Below are 17931 nucleotides of genomic sequence, written 5' to 3' on the forward strand. Positions count from 1 at the left end.
TTTGCTTTTTTGTATAGTTTCAGGCAGGCTCTTCCTAAACTATGTATTTGTCAATGTTATTGTGGCTTGTTAACATTTCAACTTAATTCATCAGTAAATTGGAATATGTAAATGCCAGGCGAAAGATTTTAGTTTCAAAATACTTTTAAAGAGGTTGCCACCTGTTTGAAAATTCAAATTTGTTTTACTTATACGAAAGATACATAAATGAATTATCGAAATATTAGTGTCAAACGAAAGAGTTTTAAGGAAACTATAGGCTGATAATATTTTTAATTAGAATTGTCATCTATTATTATTTTTTTTTGAAGGTCATCACATCTGCAACGTTATTTCGAATTTCCAAAATGAGAAGTCAAATTAAAGAACTAGGATTCTACATAGATGTGCACAGGTTTTACTTTTTGAAGTTACATGAAAACCAACACCATGCGAGACCTCTCATCACTCAGAAATGGTTAGATTAATCATTAGGAATATTTTTCGAGGTTTTTGAATAGGTTTCACCTGTTTAAAAAATTTATTTCAATGTTGGCGCTTTGGCGCCTTGCGGGTTCACTAGTAATAAAATAACATGCAGATACACCATATACTGAAAAGTGTACGCGTGGAGTATACTTTAGCGCCTCGCCTTACAGGCAAAAAAAAGAAAAGTTAGCCGCACACCTCCTCATATGATGTGTTTTTGAAAAGCATTTACAAAAAAAATAAATTTTTTTTTTGAACAACCCTAGTAGTCACCCAATTACATTTTTCTTTATATCTTCGGCATTTATAGTCGGATTTTAAAGTGTGATACACCAATATTTTTGCCTCGCGGAGGGGCTTTTTTCTACGGAAGCTCAATGACGTCATGTGCTCCATTGTGGTACTTACCCACCAGATCTCAGTTGCTACCACCCCAGCGTGCCGCCCTAATGACAGTATATTATAGCCAGTCAAAAATCATGAATCTTGTCCGAAAGAGGTATTTCGATTAGTTCAGTAGAACCCGAAAGAAAGCACATTTTATTTTTAGTTGAAAACCATAACCATATTGTTACTAATAAATATGCTTGTTTATCTATTTTCGGGTACTGTTTAGTAGGTGGGCCAACTATTTCGGGGTATTGCGTCCAAAGGGGTGACCCGATCCAAAAAAACACGCTTGTAGTCAAGGGTCTACACATTATTTTAACGCCTACTTTTGTAATTTTTGGCCACTAATTTATTTAGAAATTAGGTTTGAAATATGCCTTTTTTGTAAAAATCGGAAATTAGCGTACATTTATCACTCCTATTCTCCTTAAAGCAGCCACTTCGATAAATTTTTATTTCTATTAGTTATAACTTTCTTAATTACTTTAACTTTAACCAATTAATCACAACTTATTAAATAAAAACACCTTTAAAATCACGCATCTGTGCCCCATAGCTGAATACCGTAGGTCCAAATCGGTTTTATGACGGTAGAGTACAGCAGAAGTTTGTTGTCAGTTTATCGCAGGGAGTTACGGTTTATAAGCCAATGTAAGTTTCTTAGCTTTGGGCCGATTGCTGTACGCTTAGTAAAGACGTCAGCTCTGCAGGTTAATCTTCTATCAAGGTGCATTCCAAGATATTTAGTTTCGTTACTTTGTGATATGGAGTGCAACGGGGTATAGTCGTTGTGCTGGGTATGCAGTTACAGTTGCACGGCTATACTCAGCCCCGACTCTTGCGTCCTCGTTCGCGCACTCTGGACAACGTGAGCAACCCATGTGCGAGATGCGGTAACCAATCCGAATGGTGCCTTGGGTCAGGGAGGGAGCTTCGGTGGAGCCACTCCGACTTATTCGGTTTAAGGGCTCACCGAAGTATGCAGCGATTGTTCGCCAGAAGGTGCGGCTGCAAGCGGGTGTCTGTCTAAGATCAGGCGGCCTGCTATATAAACACATATTTCGCCCGAAACATGGTTCCATGTAGTACTAGGTTCAAGCATAAAATGATCCATCAAGCTACGTGGCTGGCCCGGGTCGAAAAACGGGAGTCCAAACCGATCATGTTGTGATAGTCGGAAGGCGCGCTTCTAGTGTTTTAGACGTACGTACACTCCGACGCCCAAATATCGACTCGGACGACTATCTTGTTGTAGCTAATATACGCTCCCGATTCTGCGCAGAAAAAAAATGTGCGCCCAAAAATGCTAGGAAAGCTTAACGTCGAAAAGCTACAATCACAACAGACAGCCAATGCATTCGCTAGTCGGCTCTCACATGGGCTCTCAGAGAGCACTTTCAACCAACCGACATATGCGAGTAGTGGAACCACATTTCCCGATCATTAAGTACCGCAGCCGAAGACGTAGTTGGATTTTAGCGAGCCCGGAAGACCAACTGGTACGATGAGGAGTGTCAGGAAGCTGCAGAGAAAAAGATGCCGCTTACAGGGCCACGCTGCGATCGCGCTCTACGCACGCTATGTGGGACCGCTATAGGGAACTGAAGAAGGAAGCTAGTCATATCAACATTCTAAGCATAGGTTACAAGGTCTTATCGAGCGTGTTGTGTGAAAGACTAAAGCCTACCATCATTGAACTGATTGTGCCTTATCAGTGTGGCTTTAGACCTGGCAAATCCACCACAGACCAAAACGCCAAAACTTGAATCTTGGAAGAAACCCGCGAGAAAGGGATCGACACTCAGCACCCATTTGTCGACTTTAAAAGGTTTTGTCTACATGCCCCTATGTCTGAATTTGGTATCCCTGCCAAACTGATACGGCTGTGAAAAATATGTAATAATATGTATCAAGCTGAGTATACGTGTTTTTGGAGCGCTGCCGTTATTTTTTATTTATTTCAAGTTGTCGCCAGTCTACTTGTATTCGTGGTGAATTCGGGTCTGATCTACCTCTCTTTACATCCGTTGCCGAGTAAATAAATTTGACCCCATTATTTTGTGTGTGCGTAGAATTCAATCAAAATTCTAATTTAATTGGAAATAAAATAAAATGTCAAGAAGAGGTAAAAGCACACGCCAAACGGTATCTACTTCGCATAGCAGTTTGAGCAGTCTTGGTAAAACTGAGAAAAAAGAGAGCTCGCCACCTGCTTCCTGGCTTGAACGTGTTGAAGAACAACTCGAATTGCAGAGAAGTAGTGTTGTTGGCGAAATCACGGAACGAGTTAAAACTTCTGAAGAGCGAATGATGAACTAGTTTGGCAAGATAGCGGCTGAGCTGGCGAATCTGAGGAGGGCGATGAGAAAATTGGAAGAGCGAGTGGGGAAAGCAGAAGTCCAAATTGGGCAGTGTGCAGCTGCTTAAGGCTGAGCTTAATGAGTGCCAAAACCAAGCCGTCTCCACCGATCTCATCATCAACAGTCTGTCATACATGGGTGGTGAGAATATTGAAAACACCTTTGACAGCCTGTGACAAGCTTTGGATATATCTGCGCTCCAAGCTCGCGGCACCTTTCGAGTTCGTATTCAAAACAATTCTGCTGCTCCAGTAATTGCCAAGTTAGCATGTTCTGTTGATCGTTCCAGACTCTTTAAGTCAGTGGCTCGCTTTTGTAAAGTAAAAAAACGGCCACTATTACTCACTGATGTTTGACTCAAATCAGATGGGATGTTACACATACATGAGAGCCTCACTAAAAACAACCGTGAGTCAATGCCCCTTGCAATGCAGTTTGGGTTGCAGTGTACTGTAAAACAACCTGTAAAGTTTAAATAGCGGAAAATCAGCTGCACTTGATAGCAGTAGGTTGAATAAGGAAAATGAATTAGTAACACGAGTTTACGGGGTGTGCATGACTCAGTGGTTAACGCTTCTGACTTTGCACATCGATGACGCGGGTTCGATCTCGGCTGAAAGTCTAGAAAAAAGAAGTCTGATGAGGAGATGTGGTGACTTGTTGCTTTTTTCATTTTTCTCCAACAATTTTTTTTATTGAGCTCGACGCCGTTTTTAATTAAAAACTATTGTGGAAAATCAACAATTTGAAAAAATGGTAGAAGTGATAGCCCTTTCGGAAATCACCACATTTCCTCATCAGACTTCTTTAGCCGGATTCAAACCAACGACCCCAGCTGACTCAGCCAGTTGTCTACGCACTGTCCTAAGTTCGCCTTATAAACTGTTGTAGCTTTTTCAACTTTTTTCATGTGAGCCAACTACACTAAAGCGTAGCTAATCCAGTGCAAACTTGATCATGTGGTTGTTGGTTTTTGCTAATAATTCTGTTTTTAGAATGTTTAACTTTTAGGTGTGCTCGTCCTTAAGTTATTCGTTGTTTTTTTTTGTTATTTTATGGCCTTATAACAGTTATATTCAACAAATTTTATTGAGCTTGAGGCCGTTTTTAATGAAAAACTATTGTTCCTAAAAAAATAATCGTGGCACAAAGTTCAATAAAAACATTAAAAAAAAGCCTGGAATTTAAATTTCTGGCAAAATCAAATCACTGTGAAACTGAATACATCTTCACTGAAGTATCTGATGGCGTGAAAAAAATCTTAATTGCATGTGTTTATAATCCTAATAAAGGCATCGCTCTAGATGTATTATTTGTTGACCTGTCTGAATTTATGTTAGATTAAGAGCGTATTCTGATTTGTGGTGATTTAAATATAAATCTATTATTTATTGATTCAAGTAGTAGTAAGTTACAGGGCCAGTTGGCACCAGCAGGGCTCTGTGTTGTTGATCGAATTACACCAACGAGGTATGCTAATAACTCCACAGCTAGTCTTCTTGATTATTTTATAATCTGTGGCATTTTATATTTTCTTAAATTTGACGAAGTAAATTTTATTTCCGACTATGATTTAATTTTTTGTACTCTATATGTTGTGATGAATCGTCCAGGTGTAGGTGCTACCTTTGTGTATCGTGATATTTAATCGGTAAATGTAAACTCTTTGTATTCAGACTTGATTAACATAAATTGGGATGAATGTTGGTTTCTTCCAACTGTTGATGATAAACTTGATTTCCTCAACAATAACTTTTCCATGTTATTGAATGTGCATGTCCCACTGTGTTCTGTAAATGTTGTAAATAGTTCGTGTCCCTGGTACAATTCGATAGTTCGTTCTGCCATCAGGAAACGCAATAAGTTTTATGCCAAGTGGAGAAAATATTTTACGGATACTTCTTGGAATCGGAACAAGAAAATCCGAAATGAAACTACTTCTATAAGAAGGCAAGCTAAGCGTTGGTACAGTTACTCAAAACTTGATCCTTTACTTCCGTCCAAGCAGCTGTGGCGCAATCTAAAGCAGTTTAAAATACATGGCAAAGAAATACCCGAGGGTGAGATTGATGTTGATGATCTTAAGGACTATTTTATTGACGCTAATAACAAATCCAATCGTGCCAACGCGCTAAAAGCTTTCATATCTTGTGCTAGTCCAAAACATGAGTTTCAATTTATGGCAGTGAATGAGGTTGATGTCATGAAGACTCTGTCAAAAATTAAGTCTAATGCTATAGGGGAGGATAAGATTTCGCTGAAATTCGTCCAAATAGTAATTGAATATATGATATGCCCCTAACTAACATAATAAATCGTTGTTTTATTAGCTCATGCTTTCCAGCAGTTTGGAAAAAGGCTATAATTATACCAGTTGTGAAGAAGACGAATGCTATATATGCTAGTGACTATAGACCTATTATACTTAACGGCTGCGCAAATTTCAGCATTTGTGCAAGAAAATAGTCTACTCTCTCCACTGCAATCTGGTTTCAGATCAAAATACTGCATTACATTAGAATTAATTTTGACAACGGCAACTTGACACTTCTCTGCTTGCTGGACTTCTCAGGTGTACTGGTAGAATGACCGAATTGCAGAGCTAAGAAAAAAAATATAATAATACTAATACTAATACTAATAATAATAATAATAATAATAATAATATTAATAATAATAATAATAATAATAATAATTCGACATTGGGCTGGCGAGAGCAGTATTCCACCACTTTAATACGTGAGGGTGACACCTCACAGAAAAGGCTGGTGGGCTAATGCTGCCATCGCCTCCGTCTCGTTAAAACCCTGGCAGGTCTTCAAGTACGTTCAATACACGTCGCCATTTAGTTGGCCGCACAGGTCCAGTTGAGATTTACTCCTAGTTGAGATTTACTCCTAGTTGAGATTTACTCCTAGTTTTGCGTTGTCTTGGCTCTGCACNCCGCCACTTTAGTATGTGAGGGTGACACCTCACAGAAATGGCTGGTGGGCTAATGCTGCGATCGCCTCCGTCTCGTTAAAACCCTGGCAGGTCTTCAAGTACGTTCAATACACGTCGCCATTTAGTTGGCCGCACAGGTCCAGTTGAGATTTACTCCTAGTTGAGATTTACTCCTAGTTGAGATTTACTCCTAGTTTTGCGTNGCCGCACAGGTCCAGTTGAGATTTACTCCTGGTTTTGCGCTGTCTTGGCTCTGAACACAATATCCCATAAGGACTTGTGTCAACCCTCGCGATGGCCTGCTCCTTTGAGAGAAGGGAACTTCGGGACACTTAAAAGCGACTGTGCTACGTGTGGAGATAGCGGCTTGAAGCGGAGACCCAATAGAACTGAAATGATTAAACAAACAACAAAAACAAATGTAATAGATGTAGATGTTCCCGAGAAAGAATGCAGCGCATTTAGAAAGAGCTGTAGAGTTATGCGCTCCCTGCCACAAACTCCTCTGCAGACAAAAGCCTGCACCACGAGCAGGGAGAAAGCCGTCAACGTGGTGCAGAAGGGTACACCTTTGCAAACGACAACTCCCGGCAGCCGGGATGGTGATCATCAAACGCCAGCTGCTGCAAACAGGGACAAGCATGCCACCGCAAGCTTGGGAACTTGCGAAGGCAATGAAGATGAGCAATTGGCCCAGATTCGGCTCGTCTTGAAGACGATGCAGAGTGCTGTCTCCAAGCAGATAAATGTGTCCATGGACATAAAAACGGGTATGGCCCAAATCGAGGAGAGCCTAAATATACTAAGCTACCTCCGAGAGCAGCACCGGAAGGGGTCTACCCTTTCCGAGCTGCAGAAATCCTGCCCTGGCTCGCAAAAGAGAGCTTAAACTCGGTCCGACTCCCCTACAGGCGAGCCGGAAAAGAAAAAAATTACTACTAATAAAAATAATAATAGTAGTAAAAATATTATTATTAATAATCCTAATAACAATAATGGTAATAATAATAACAATGCTCTGAAAACCGTACCAGATAATCAATGGAAAACGGTTGGAAAAAGCAGAAAGCCCAAGCCAGGGCCAGCGCCAAGTGAACCCTTGGTCAATAAGGGCGAGGCGACCAGCCGCAAAATAAGAAGAGGGTGAGAAAAAAGAAGAGTCTCGCCAAACTAATCATTAAGCCAGCTGAAGGTAAAACCTATGCAGAGGTGCTGGGAACCATACGTGGTAAGCTCCAACCTGAGAAGACGGAGACCGTTTTTCGATCTGTTCGGAAAACCCGCGAAGGCGGCGTGCTCATAGAAAAGGAGCACTGTGGCAACCACTCAGCATTTAAGGAAAATGTGTGCACTGCCATTGGCCAGCTTGGAGACGCCCGTATTCTCACTAGACGTTTACGTCTAGAAGTTCTGGGCATGGACTGCTTAACCACGGGCCCAGAAGTGGAGAACGCTATACGCGGGAAATTAGGAGACAAGATGAATGGCCAACTTCGCGTCTCTCTCCTCGCTGTAAACTAGCGAGAACAAAGAATGGGCGTGGTAGAAATCGACGAACTGCCAGGCCGGACTCTTGTTGAAAAGGGGAAGCGGCGAGTAGGGTGGATTATCTGCCGTGTCCGACAGCACGCGGATGTCCAAAGGTGTTTCCGTTGTCTGGGTTATGGCCACAAAAAGGCAGCATACAAAGGCCCAGACAGAAGCAGTTCATGTTGGAAATGTGGTCAGCAGGGCCACATAGCCTCTGCATTTAAAGAAAGCCCAAGCTGCTACTTGTGCTCTCTAGGAGATTGACAGAAAAATGCCAATCACCTATTGGGAGCGTGAAAGGCCTTCAAGGATGCCCTTACTGAGGCTAAGACAAAGCTTGGGAGAATATGATTCAATTTATACGAGGCAATATGAACAGGAGTAGGGTAGCTGATGACCTGCTGGACCAATTGGTTCTTGAACAAAGTGCAGACGCTGTCATCATCGGTGAACCCTATAGAACAAAGGAAACGTGGCATGTTGACCAATCAGGCTCGGCCGCGATATGGTTCGCTAATTCCAACCATCGCGCAGAGAGCAGCGGGGTCGAGCGATGCTACGTTTGGGTGAAAATGGGACAAATCAATCTGGTGAGCTGCTAGCTGTCTCCAAACGACACAGTCCTTGTCTTCAGGAGAACAGCTCGAAGGCCTTGAAGACGAATTACGCGATATAATCGGCACCATAATTTTTGCCGGAGATTTCAACGCAAGAGGCGTGGAATGGGGTATGCCCCAAACAAACCCCCACGAAGCATGAAAACCGGCAAGCCTCCGGGCCTCGGTGGCAATAAGTTTAGTAGCGAAAATGAGCCCTGACCTTTTGCTTAATATGCACAATAGCTGCCTTAGGGCCCGGATCTTCCCAAACCAATGGAAGAAGGCGAGACTGGTACATATACTCAATGACCCCAACTCTCCTTCATCCTTCCGGCCACTCTGTATGCTAGACACAGCAGGCAAAATGATGAAGAGTCTGCTCAAAATACGCTTGACGTCACCCATAGAAAGCGAGGGAGGCCTTTCACCCCGACAACATGGCTTCAGGAAGGGACACTCANAGAGTCTGCTCAAAATACGCTTGACGTCAGCCATAGAAAGCGAGGGAGGCCTTTCACCCCGACAACATGGCTTCAGGAAGGGACACTCAACTATGGGAGCAATTGGCGAAGTAGTCAAGGCGGTACACAAGGTCGAAGAAGCCTGCCACCAGGCGCGGCCAATAGTGCTGCTAGTCACACTGGACGTCAAGAACGCCTTCAACTCGGCAAGATGGGACGACATGCTGGAGGCCTTAGAACGGTCATTCAGGGTTCCAACATACTTGCTAGATATGACTCGGGACTACCTCAGAGACCGTTGGCTTTTATACAACACACAACACAAGGCCAGATAAAAAGACGTAACCTATGCGGAATGAAATTCGAACTGATTCAGTAAAAAGAAACAGTTATACTTTCGGAAGCAACAAATATTGTTTTCCCACTCACATAGATATTGTCGAAATTTCTAAGAAACATTTTTTATAGAAAGTCCTTAACGATTGGCCTTTTCAAAAATATTACTTTGGGACCTTATTGTACCAACTTGAGTTGTTATTTTTTAGCAATTTAGACGATAATTGGTTCAGAGTTATATTTAGGTGTCCTTTTATGGGTCCCAATGAAAAATATTTCCCTAATCCGCTGTACAAAACTGAAGTGAATGTGGTGCAAGCAAATTTTTTGGGAAAGCGCTAATTGCCGCTTTCAATTTTCCTTTTCAACGTTTAAACAATCTTGGGTAGAGCGGTTTGTACATATTCCACTATATCCCTGGCTCTTGCATAGTCTTCAATGTTTTTGTGCTTATTTTGCACTTTGTTGTCATTATTCGCTGCGATTTTGCAGAGAGATCAAACAATTTATGACACTTGTCACGATCTGATTTCGCTGCTTTGTGAAACATGTTTTTTCGCACTCGTTTTCCTTATAGTGTTTTCCTATTCTCTCTTTGTAAATAAAGTTTTTTTTAAGTCTCATAGAGAAAAAACGAAAAAGCACGTTACTTTTCGTGACATTGAGTTTCGGTATACAAAACTTACAAGCAAATTCTCAGAGTTCGTCCGCTTCCAAGGAAATTATTTCAGTATTATAATATACAACGAGGTAATTTTTAGTGGAATGCTTGCTAAGATTGCACAGTAGATTTTGGTACATTTAGTTCGGCTTCTGTGTTTACGAGAATTTTTTTAAATGTGCTTAGAAATTGTCCGCATATCATTCCGCATACGCTACAAGCGGTGGAGCGGCACAGGGGTCTGTACTTGGCCCGGACCTGTGGAACACCACGTATGATAGTATGTTGGGCACGGAAATTCCGGAGAGCGTCTTCTTTGTCGCTTTCGCGGAAGACGTGGCCGCCGTCATAAGAGCAAGAAACATCCAGCTAGCGCAGCTCAAGCTGAACCAGGTAATGCACAGCGTCAGTGCATGGATGAGCGATCACGGTCTGCAATTGGCTACAGCCAAAACAGAGACCGTGCTCCTCACCAAGAAACGAATCCCAACAATTACAAACATGATGGTCGGACCTTAGCCCGTGACAACTTTGAAGTCTAAAAAATACCTAGGGGTGAAGCTTGACAACAAACTCACATTCTGGGAACACATTCAAGGTGTATGTCAAAAAGCTGCGCAGAGCACGGTGGCTCTAAGCCGGCTGATGGCGAACGTGGGCGGCCCGAAGCCATGCCGCAGGAAGCTTCTGATGACAGCGGTCCAGTCGGTGCTCCTGTACGTGGCAGAAATATGGGTCGACGCATTGAAAGTCAAAAAACACCGGATTCAAATGTGTTCGGTCTAGCGCAGAGGGGCACTACGCATTGCTTCTGCATACGGTACAGTGTCCGCGGACGCGGTTCTAGTTATTTCTGGCGTCATGCCAATTGAGCTACATGCTTACGAGCGAAAAGAGATTTACAATCTCAGTGACGAGATAGGCCGAGCAGCTGCCGCAGCAAGGGCACGCGAGCAACTAATCCAGAAATGGCAACAAAACTGGAACGCGAGCACAAAAGGTCGATGGACGCACACCCTAATAGCCGACTTTCAAACATGGTTGAAAAGGCCGCACGGTGAATTAGATTTCTACCTGGCGCAATTCTTCACCGGTCATGGTTACTTCCGAGAATATCTTCATAGAATGGGAAGAGTAGACTCACCGTTCTGTCACTACTGTAGAAACGTCCAAGATAATGTACACCTTACATCCTTCACTTGCTAGCACTTCTTGTCTTCACGCAGGATGTTGGAAGAAAGATACGGAGACATAACCCCGAACAGCGTAATTGGGGTAATGAGCTCCAGTGTAGACAAGTGGGAAGCAGTTGCGAGATACGTGAAATTCGTACTCCGCTGCAAATGAGAAGACGGATGTCTACTGAGGACGCCCGAATGAAACGCCCCTACAAAAGAGCAGCCTTGAGGGATTCGTGCGCGGGCGGTAGGAGTTTGGGTTTTAGTGGGTAGCCCCACACGCTTCGGTTGGAGTCCCACACTCGGGGAAGGTAGTATAGAGACTAGCGCTCCCGGCCAGTGCATAAAGCATTTCCCTCTCCTACGAACAGAAAAAAACATTATAAAATAAATATTGAAAAACGAAGTTGAGCAATACCACCAGCTCCGTCAAAGTTGGAAAAGACCTCTCCAAGCCGTTCGACACCAAACGGGGTTTTAGACATTTAATGTGACTTTTTTAATCTGGTGTTGAAGAGGACACGAAGAGCTGCAGAACTGAACCGCTCAGGAACAGTTTACTACAAGAGCGTGCAATTGCTGGCTTATGCCGCTGACATCGACATCATCTGTAACAAAAGTGCCTTCTGCCTTTTCCATATTGGATTAGGAAGCAAAGAGAATGGGTCTGGTGGTTAACGAGGACAAGGCGAAGTATCTCCTCCATAAAACAAACAGTCAGCACATTCGCGCCTTGGCACCCACGTCACTGCTGACAGTTATAATTTCGAGAAAGTATAGAATTTCGTTTACTTGGGAACCAGCATTAACACCGATAATAATGTCAGCATGGAAATTCAACGCAGAATCACTCTTGCCAACAGGTGCTACTTTGGACTGAGTAGGCAATTCAGGAGTAAAGTGATCTCTCGACGTACGAAAACCACACTCTATAAGTCTCTCATCATGCCCGTGCTGGTATATGGCGCAGAAGAATGGACAATGACAACATCCGATGAGGCGGATCTTGGAGAACAAAGAAAAATTTTGCGGAAGATTCACGGGCCTTTACGTATTGACGATGGCAAGTGACGCAGACGATGGAACGATGACCAGTATGAGCTCTACATAGACATGGACATGGTGCAGCGAATTAAAATACAGCGGCTCCGCTGGCTTGACCATGTCGTTTAAATGGACACCGACGCTCCAGCTCTGAAAGTATTCAACTCGGAACCCACTGGTGGTAGCAGAGGAAGAGGGAGACCCCCATTGCGATGAAAGTCCAGATAGAGAAGGACTTGGCTTCACTTGGAATTTCCGATTGGCTTCAGTTGGGACAGAAGACAAACTCGGCCAAAATTTCTCAGGCGATCACAGCGCCAAATAAGACGAAGAGCCTCGAATTTCATCAGTTTTTCATTAATCTACAATATTAGCGATACATGTTGACCTCCTACTTTTTAATATGTTGTTTCGGGTAATTTTCTGTTCATTTTGGTATAAGTTTCATCTAGCGCAGACTAGTCGAGGCCTCAATTGCTAGATTGTCAGTGCTATAATTGGAATGTGACTTTATTTCACTTATGCTTTGGAAATAACGACAAACATATGCTTTTATTTCAAAAACAAATGGTATGGTTTTATTGCACCCCATTTCACATGACGAGACATAGAAAACACATCATTAACAAAGAGGGTAAACCAAAGTGCATTATGGCTTTGTTTAACTTTTTCCATAAAAATAAATCAATATGTCCTTTTTTCCCAACGTAATGTGAAAAAAGTAATTTGTTGTATTTTAGAACAAACAACAACCAAAAATGAAAAATTAATTTGTTTTATTGCCTATGGGAACTGCACCCATTTTTTCATACTTCAACTGGAATAAAAAATTTTAATTTTTACAAGCTTTCATTACGTTTTATCTGTGTGTAATGAAATCTGTCAATAAACTTTTAACTAACTTTTCGATGATCTAGAGACTTGAAACTTTAAACTTGGCTGAGAAACCGATGTTAATGTAATGTGAAAGATGAATTAATCCGTTGGGTGGCGCGGATGTCGAAATATTTGAAAACCCCGTATTTATGGGCCGATATTGTTCACATTTGGAATGAATATTACCTACATGAAGAGGAATTACTTCACAAATTTACCCGATAGGTGGCGAAAGAGTCGAGATATTTGGAAAACCCCTATTTACATTCGGACTTGTTTCATATTTAGAACGTATATTACTTAAATTGAAGGAAATAACTCCACAAAAATTTAGGCCTTAGGTGGTGCGGGAGTCGATTTTTTTATTAATCACTTGTGTTTAAGCGACTTATGCATTTCCCGCATAAACATAGAACAGCGAACACCCACACACATTTATATTGCATTCCCGCCCAAAACCAAGTGCAGCGAACAAACACACGCACTTGTCTTTAAAAGTAATTCGCTCGTTCTTAATTGTGTATGCATTTTTTATGCAATTCTCAAATATCTCTTCGCTGAACTTAGTGAAGTGATAAGTCGCTGGCATTTTCAGCTATGGTCAACGCTCAACCAGCTTGGCTATCACACGGTGCTTTAAGCATCGCTACCGCTCCACTCCCGGAGTAATTTTTGGTATGGTAGTAAGCTACGGCTTACAAACCACACTGGGGCTCTGCATCAATGCATCCCTGAATAAATATCAGCTCATTGCACAGCAGCCTACGGCAGCTAGAGCATGACTCCTCCAATGGAGTCCCCCAGTTAATACATGGTCAACGCTCAATCAGCTTGGCTATCACACGGTGCTTTAAGCATCGCTCCCACTCCACTCCCGGAGTAATTTTTGGTATGATAGTAAGCTACGGCTTACAAGCCACACTGGGGCTGTGCATGAATGCGTCCCTGAATAAATCCCAGCTCATTGCACAGCAGCCTACGGCAGCTAGAGCATGACTCCTCCAATGGAGTCCCCCAATTGATACATGGTAAAAGGGTCACATCTTGCGCTACCGTTTCAACAGCCTGCCCGCATATCTCACTCTCTCTCTCTCGCATAGCAGGCATATGGAGTGCGTGGTTGGCTTGATGTGCACCTATACACCACACGGGCTCATTGAGCTCGATACATAACCACTCGCAAAGGTAATCCCTACCTCCTCTACTACTCTAACTCGACCACAACTCTAAACCTGGTCTCCCGCTCTCCCTAAGCTAAACAACTTGTCTTAAACATTTTTTTAAATTACTTGTTCTGTTTCTATTTTAATTTCAGTGTTGGTAATTCGAAGCGCAAATGTATGTGTATCGCTCAACTTGTGGAATTTCTCAACAAAACTCAGCGTGATCCACGCTTGAATGAGATTCTACATCCTTATGCGAACGCAGCTAGAGCCAAGGAGCTTATACAGGAGTATGAGCCGAACAAGTTCAACGCCCAAAAAAATCAGTTGAGTTTAGATGGCTTCCTGAGGTACGTAAGTAACTTTATGTAATCCTTTCAGACCCCGATGCATCAGTTGTGCAGGTTAATTAAAATCGTTATAGCATTTTCAGTGTAAATGAAACAATTTTTAAATTAAGCGAAGCCTTTTAAAATTAAACGAAACCTTTTTCGGGTTAAGCGAAAGTTTTCCAAATTAAATAAAACCTTTTTCAAATTGAATGCAACCTTTTTCAGATTCAGTGAAACTTTTTTCAAATTAAATGAAACATTCTTGTATTAAGTATTAAACATTATTGAATTAATGAACAGGATATCAACTTAACCTAAATATTAGGAGCCGTTTGCCACCTGGTCTGGCTAACACTTGTACTAGGTTTACATATGAGTATATTATCCTCACTTTCGAGCTGAACTCCTTAAGCTGTTATTAGAGAAAGAGATTAGCCATACAAAATTCGTACCTCGTTAATTTATAATTATAAAATAATCAAAAATTAGCCTATAACTTTTCGGTGTCCTATCTAGTTTTATCGATGATTTGCGCGAAGAAGGGGCGAAATGCCAAATGTAAAAGTAAACAAAAATTTAGGAAGTGCCAGCCTGAAATTATACAATAAAGAAAATAACCAAATCGATGTACAGAATTGACAACAACAACCACCCTGTCAAGTTTAAATAGCGGCAAATCACCTGCACTTGATAGTANCGCTGGCATTTTCAGCTATGGTCAACGCTCAACCAGCTTGGCTATCACACGGTGCTTTAAGCATCGCTACCGCTCCACTCCCGGAGTAATTTTTGGTATGGTAGTAAGCTACGGCTTACAAACCACACTGGGGCTCTGCATCAATGCATCCCTGAATAAATATCAGCTCATTGCACAGCAGCCTACGGCAGCTAGAGCATGACTCCTCCAATGGAGTCCCCCAGTTAATACATGGTCAACGCTCAATCAGCTTGGCTATCACACGGTGCTTTAAGCATCGCTCCCACTCCACTCCCGGAGTAATTTTTGGTATGATAGTAAGCTACGGCTTACAAGCCACACTGGGGCTGTGCATGAATGCGTCCCTGAATAAATCCCAGCTCATTGCACAGCAGCCTACGGCAGCTAGAGCATGACTCCTCCAATGGAGTCNAAGCCACAATAACATTGACAAATACATAGTTTAGGAAGAGCCTGCCTGAAACTATACAAAAAAGCAAATAAGCAAATGGATGTATAGAATTGACAACAACAACCACGCTGTCGAGTTTAAATAGGGGGCCTAAGATGCTGCCTTGTGGAATCCCTATTGAACTCAGTCAGAGCTCGAAAAATTGGAGCATTAGAAGCGTAAAGAGTTCGGACACATTCTGTATAAAAAATATCACTATTTCGGAGAGTCCGGTTAGGGATATGGAAACAAATGCGCTCGAGGAGATAAGGTGGATCAATTACACCCTTAATAATATCGAAGACAAAGGTGAGCGAAAGGATAGTTCTTCCGCTTTGAAGAGATTTCAAGTCAATTAAGCGCACCTGGCTTTATATGAGGGAATAGGGTCGGCGAAATTCAACGACCCCAGAGCAAAGCGTAAAAACGTTTTTTGAACCCCCTCGAGTCTATTAATATGGCACCCATGATACGGTCTCCAGATAAAAGAATCGTATTCCAACTTAGAGCGTACCAGTGATGTGAACAGTAACTTAAGAGTATAAGGATCTGTGAAATCTGAACTAAATCGACGAATAAAAGCAAGCACTGAATATGACTTAGCAATGGTGTAATTTAGATGACTATTAAATAAAAATCTCGAGTCAAAAACTACACCTAAGTCAGTTATCTCATTAAGAGCAGATAGACGGGTACCAGCAATGCAATAAGAAGTGGGGATAACGCAACGCGATTTGGACTAGGATAAATGAAAACACTTAAGTTTAACTCAAGGCCATTGGTTCGACACCAGACTGAGACATTGTCAAGGTCTGATTGAATCTTAATGGAGTCTGAAGAATTTGAAATGGTCGAAAAAATCTTCAAATCATCAGCGTATAAAAGGAAATTAGAGCTAACAAAACAACTCGATATGTCATTAATAAAACTGACAAATAGCAGGGGGCCTAAGATGCTGCCTTGTGGAACCCCTGACGACGCTATGAAAGAGTTGGAGTGCATATTGTCGACAACGACTACACAGTTCGGATGCTGATGATAGGATTATATCCAACATAAAACCCAAACAAGCTAATTTAGAAATCAAAATTGAATGGCTGACTTTGTCGAAGGCTTTTGAAAGATCTGTATATACAGTGTCGACTTGAAGGCGGTCATTGAAAGCCGTATAGCGCTAATGAAGGTAAGTTTCCAGGCATCGATGAACTCGCCACACTCAAGTGATTTATTGAATAGTAACAGAAGTGGGTTTGCAAAGGCCAAACAATTCTTGAGAAGATACGATGATAAGCCATCAACATCTGTCTGCAATGAGGATTTGATTTGCAAAATGCCATCAACTACATCATCAAGAGATAATGAGAGCCTGCCAAAGTTAATTGGAGAATCCACAGTTGGAAAAAAACCCCGAGAGGTGTCCGACTGTGTCACAAAATTTGAGCGGAAGAAGTCAGCAAAAAGATTTGCAGCCTCAGAAGAAGAAGAGGCATGGATCCCATTATAAAAGACTTTCGAGGGAATACTAGAGCACGATTTTTTTGAAGTTACATAGTTCCAGAACGACTTTGGATTCACCTTGATATCCGACTCGAAATTACGAACATACCTGCTCTGAAGTATTTTACCTAACGTTTTAAACTCTCTCGAATAGTGAAGATATTTATCTAGTTCTAGAATTAGTGAGACTATTTATCTGGGATTGATTAACACTTAAGAAGTTGTCGACAAGATACGATTCAGAAAAACCGTTCACAAATTAAGGAAGTAAAGTTGAACTATTGTCTAAGTATGACCATTCCACGTTCGGTAAATTAAAGTCTCCGAAAATGCAAAAATTATCACTGTCATGATTACAGATGAGATCGACAACGTTGTCAACGTGCGATTTGTAGAGTGTCAACACTAGACGGAGGGATGTATGACGCGTAGATAAAAGTTCTGGAGCTGTCAAGCACCGAGACACAGAATTGATTCAACAAGGAGTCCGTGTTGCTCAAACTTACAAGCGATGACCGAATCTGACGATGAACAGCGATGAGAACCCCACCTCCTCTCGAGAGGCCGAATTTGGAGTAGTCCCAATCTTTGCAATAAACGCAAAGCGTCGAAAAATTCGCTGTCAAAAAACTCCGAATTCAGCCAGGTTTCTATCAAGACAAAAATGTTATATTCAGCATAAGAGCTCATATTGAAAAGCGAGATAGATTTAGTCCGCAGGCCGGATACATTTTGAAAATATATTGTAAGATGCTTCATATATTAGGCGAAGCAGTTTGCTTTTCATCCAAAGCGGGTGGAGGCGGGGAGACGAACGGAATGACTGTCGACGAATGTCCGTGCAGACTTTGAACATCGATTACGCAGGTTCGATCCCTGCTGAAGTCTAAAAAAAAGAAGTCTGATGAGGAGATGTGGTGATCTCCGAAATAGCTGCTATAACTT

The 17931-nt window shown here is 41.9% G+C and overlaps 1 protein-coding gene across 1 annotated transcript in view; it reads left to right on the plus strand.

The window, feature by feature from the left end:
• The first annotated feature begins 5097 nt into the window (after positions 1 to 5097).
• Positions 5098 to 17931, plus strand: part of LOC108363451 (1-phosphatidylinositol 4,5-bisphosphate phosphodiesterase classes I and II-like) — a 91303-nt gene continuing 78469 nt past the window's right edge. Inside the window, exons 1-2 of the mRNA XM_017616820.1 lie at positions 5098 to 5114; positions 14160 to 14363. Coding sequence (XP_017472309.1) covers positions 14187 to 14363 — 177 coding nt within the window. The 5' untranslated portion in view covers positions 5098 to 5114; positions 14160 to 14186. The remainder of the gene's footprint in view (positions 5115 to 14159; positions 14364 to 17931) is intronic.

This window comes from Rhagoletis zephyria, unplaced genomic scaffold, assembly GCF_001687245.7.
Source record: "Rhagoletis zephyria isolate East Lansing unplaced genomic scaffold, Rhagoletis_zephyria_1.1 Rzeph_scaffold_01284, whole genome shotgun sequence".
NCBI classification, from domain to species: Eukaryota; Metazoa; Arthropoda; class Insecta; order Diptera; family Tephritidae; genus Rhagoletis; species Rhagoletis zephyria.